The 1,751-nt window shown below is 69.2% G+C and overlaps 1 protein-coding gene across 3 annotated transcripts in view; it reads right to left on the bottom strand.

Annotated features, from left to right (window-relative positions):
• LOC103660989 (WD repeat-containing protein 86) overlaps nt 1–1,751 on the bottom strand; it is a 27,665-nt gene that overhangs the window by 5,866 nt on the left and 20,048 nt on the right. For 2 of the 3 annotated variants that reach the window (XM_040643786.1, XM_040643787.1), the window contains exons 6-7: nt 851–954; nt 88–650 (exon numbers count right to left, since the gene is read on the bottom strand). In XM_040643786.1, the coding sequence (XP_040499720.1) occupies nt 480–650; nt 851–954 (275 nt within the window). In that variant the 3' untranslated portion in view covers nt 88–479. Of the gene's footprint in view, nt 1–87; nt 651–850; nt 955–1,751 lie in introns of those variants that run through there. The other variant, XM_040643788.1, reaches the window with a different exon arrangement.

The raw sequence follows: 1,751 nt of genomic DNA, 5'->3' as shown, positions 1-1,751 counted from the left end.
CCCCCCCCCCCCCCCCCCGGTTCCGGGAACCCCTCTACCCTGTGACCGGAAGCTGAGAGTTTGCAGAACAAAAGACATATTCCAGAGCACTTGGAAGAACGTGTATTTCGGTTCTTCACTAGTGTCCTCAAGACAATTTGCCAAACTCATGACAACTGCGGCTGGGCTGCCTTTGAAGAAATCCCGTTTCCCCTCAGGACGGGCTTGGCTTCTGGGGACCTCAGGCTCTGGGGGTTGTGGGGCCGCACACCCTGGGTCGGGAGGGTCCCGCTGGGCCAGGTGCAGACCTGAGTGCAGGGCCGACTCCCGGGGAGGGGGGGGTCGGTCTGTAGGGGGTGGGGACGGAGACGTGGTCCCCCACGGCGAGCACGGTCGCCCTGCACGGGACGGGAGGGGGCTTCAGGAGTCCACGGACACCGAGGACAGGCAGAGCCCACTGCCCGGGGCGGGGCGGCCGGCGGGGGGCGGTCTCGGGGCGCTCAGGCGGGCGGCAGAGGCTCGGCGGCACAGCCCACCTTGTTGCTGAAGAGGCGGGAGCGGCTGCGCGCTGGGGCGGCGGGGCGCGGCGGCGGGGCGCACGGGAGGCCGCGCACGTCCCAGAGGCGCAGCGCGCCGTCGTGCGAGGCCGTGTAGAGCACCTGTTCGTGCACCTGCGGGCGCGGGGCGGCGCGTGGGACGGCGCTGCGAAGGCCCCCCCGGCCGCCCTCCCCTCCGCTTTGTCGGCGCGAACGGCACCTACCTAGCCAACTGTCGGTGGCCTCTCCGCCGGGGGAGCCCGGTCTCGGGGTGCCGGGGGCGGCCTTCCCCTCCCCGCCGAGGCAGAGCCCAGGAGCCGGGCGGGAGCGCCTACCTGGATGCAGTTGATGACGAAGGCGTGACCGCGGAACACCCTCTGCAGCGCTCCGGACTGGGCGTCGAAGGCGCGCGCGCGGGCGTCCCCGCTGCCCGTGAACACTGTGAACACAGGGCGCCGCTGGGCCTCCCGCCCGGGAGCCGCCGCCTTCTCCAGGACGCCGCGGCGCAGGGGGCGGGGGCGCGGCGGGGCAGGCCCGGAAGTGACCGGGACCCATCCGCCCGCCTCACCCGGAGGTCATTAGGTTCAAATGGGAACTAGCAGGAGCCCCTGGCAAGGAAGGAGCCCCCACCTTCCTTTTCCTGCTGCGTGCCTGGGAACGCGGGGGCGGGGGTATACTACCCCACTTCCCATGTTCTGCGGACTGCGGCTGCTGAAGCTGCCTTGGGCTGCAGGGCCTGCCTGCGCGGCCCCCTCCGGGGCTCCTGTCCCTCCTGAGTACCACCTCGGGCCAGGTCCCCGCTCTGAGACCGTTGGTGAAAGCCTTTGGTGAGGCCTGGCTTCCCTGCTCTAAAGCCCCTGTCTGGGGGTGGGGGTGGGGATGAGGTCATCCACCCCCCATCATCTGAGCAGCCTCCTGGAGCAAGGACCAACCAGAAATCCGTTCCTCCTCTGTCTGGCCCTCCAACAGAGCCGAGACCCTCTGGCGTTCGCTGGAGCGCCCCTGCCCAGCTCTCCTGGGGGAGTCCTGGGATTCAGCCTTCCTTGCGCCTTTTCCTATATTAGAACTTAGTTCAAGAGTTCTGGCTCCAGTGAGCACCCGGGTCACCTGGAGGGCGGTTAAGGCAGATTGCTGAGCCCACCTGAGTTTCTGTCTTAGGAGGTCTGGGGCGGGGCCTGAGAGCGTGCATGTCTAACCAGTTGGGGGGGGGGGGGGCTGCTGCTGCTCAGGGACCAC

Source organism: Ursus maritimus, unplaced genomic scaffold (assembly GCF_017311325.1).
Source record: "Ursus maritimus isolate PB19 unplaced genomic scaffold, ASM1731132v1 scaffold_3, whole genome shotgun sequence".
Taxonomy (NCBI): domain Eukaryota; kingdom Metazoa; phylum Chordata; class Mammalia; order Carnivora; family Ursidae; genus Ursus; species Ursus maritimus.
This window is presented reverse-complemented; position numbering and strand designations above follow the sequence as displayed.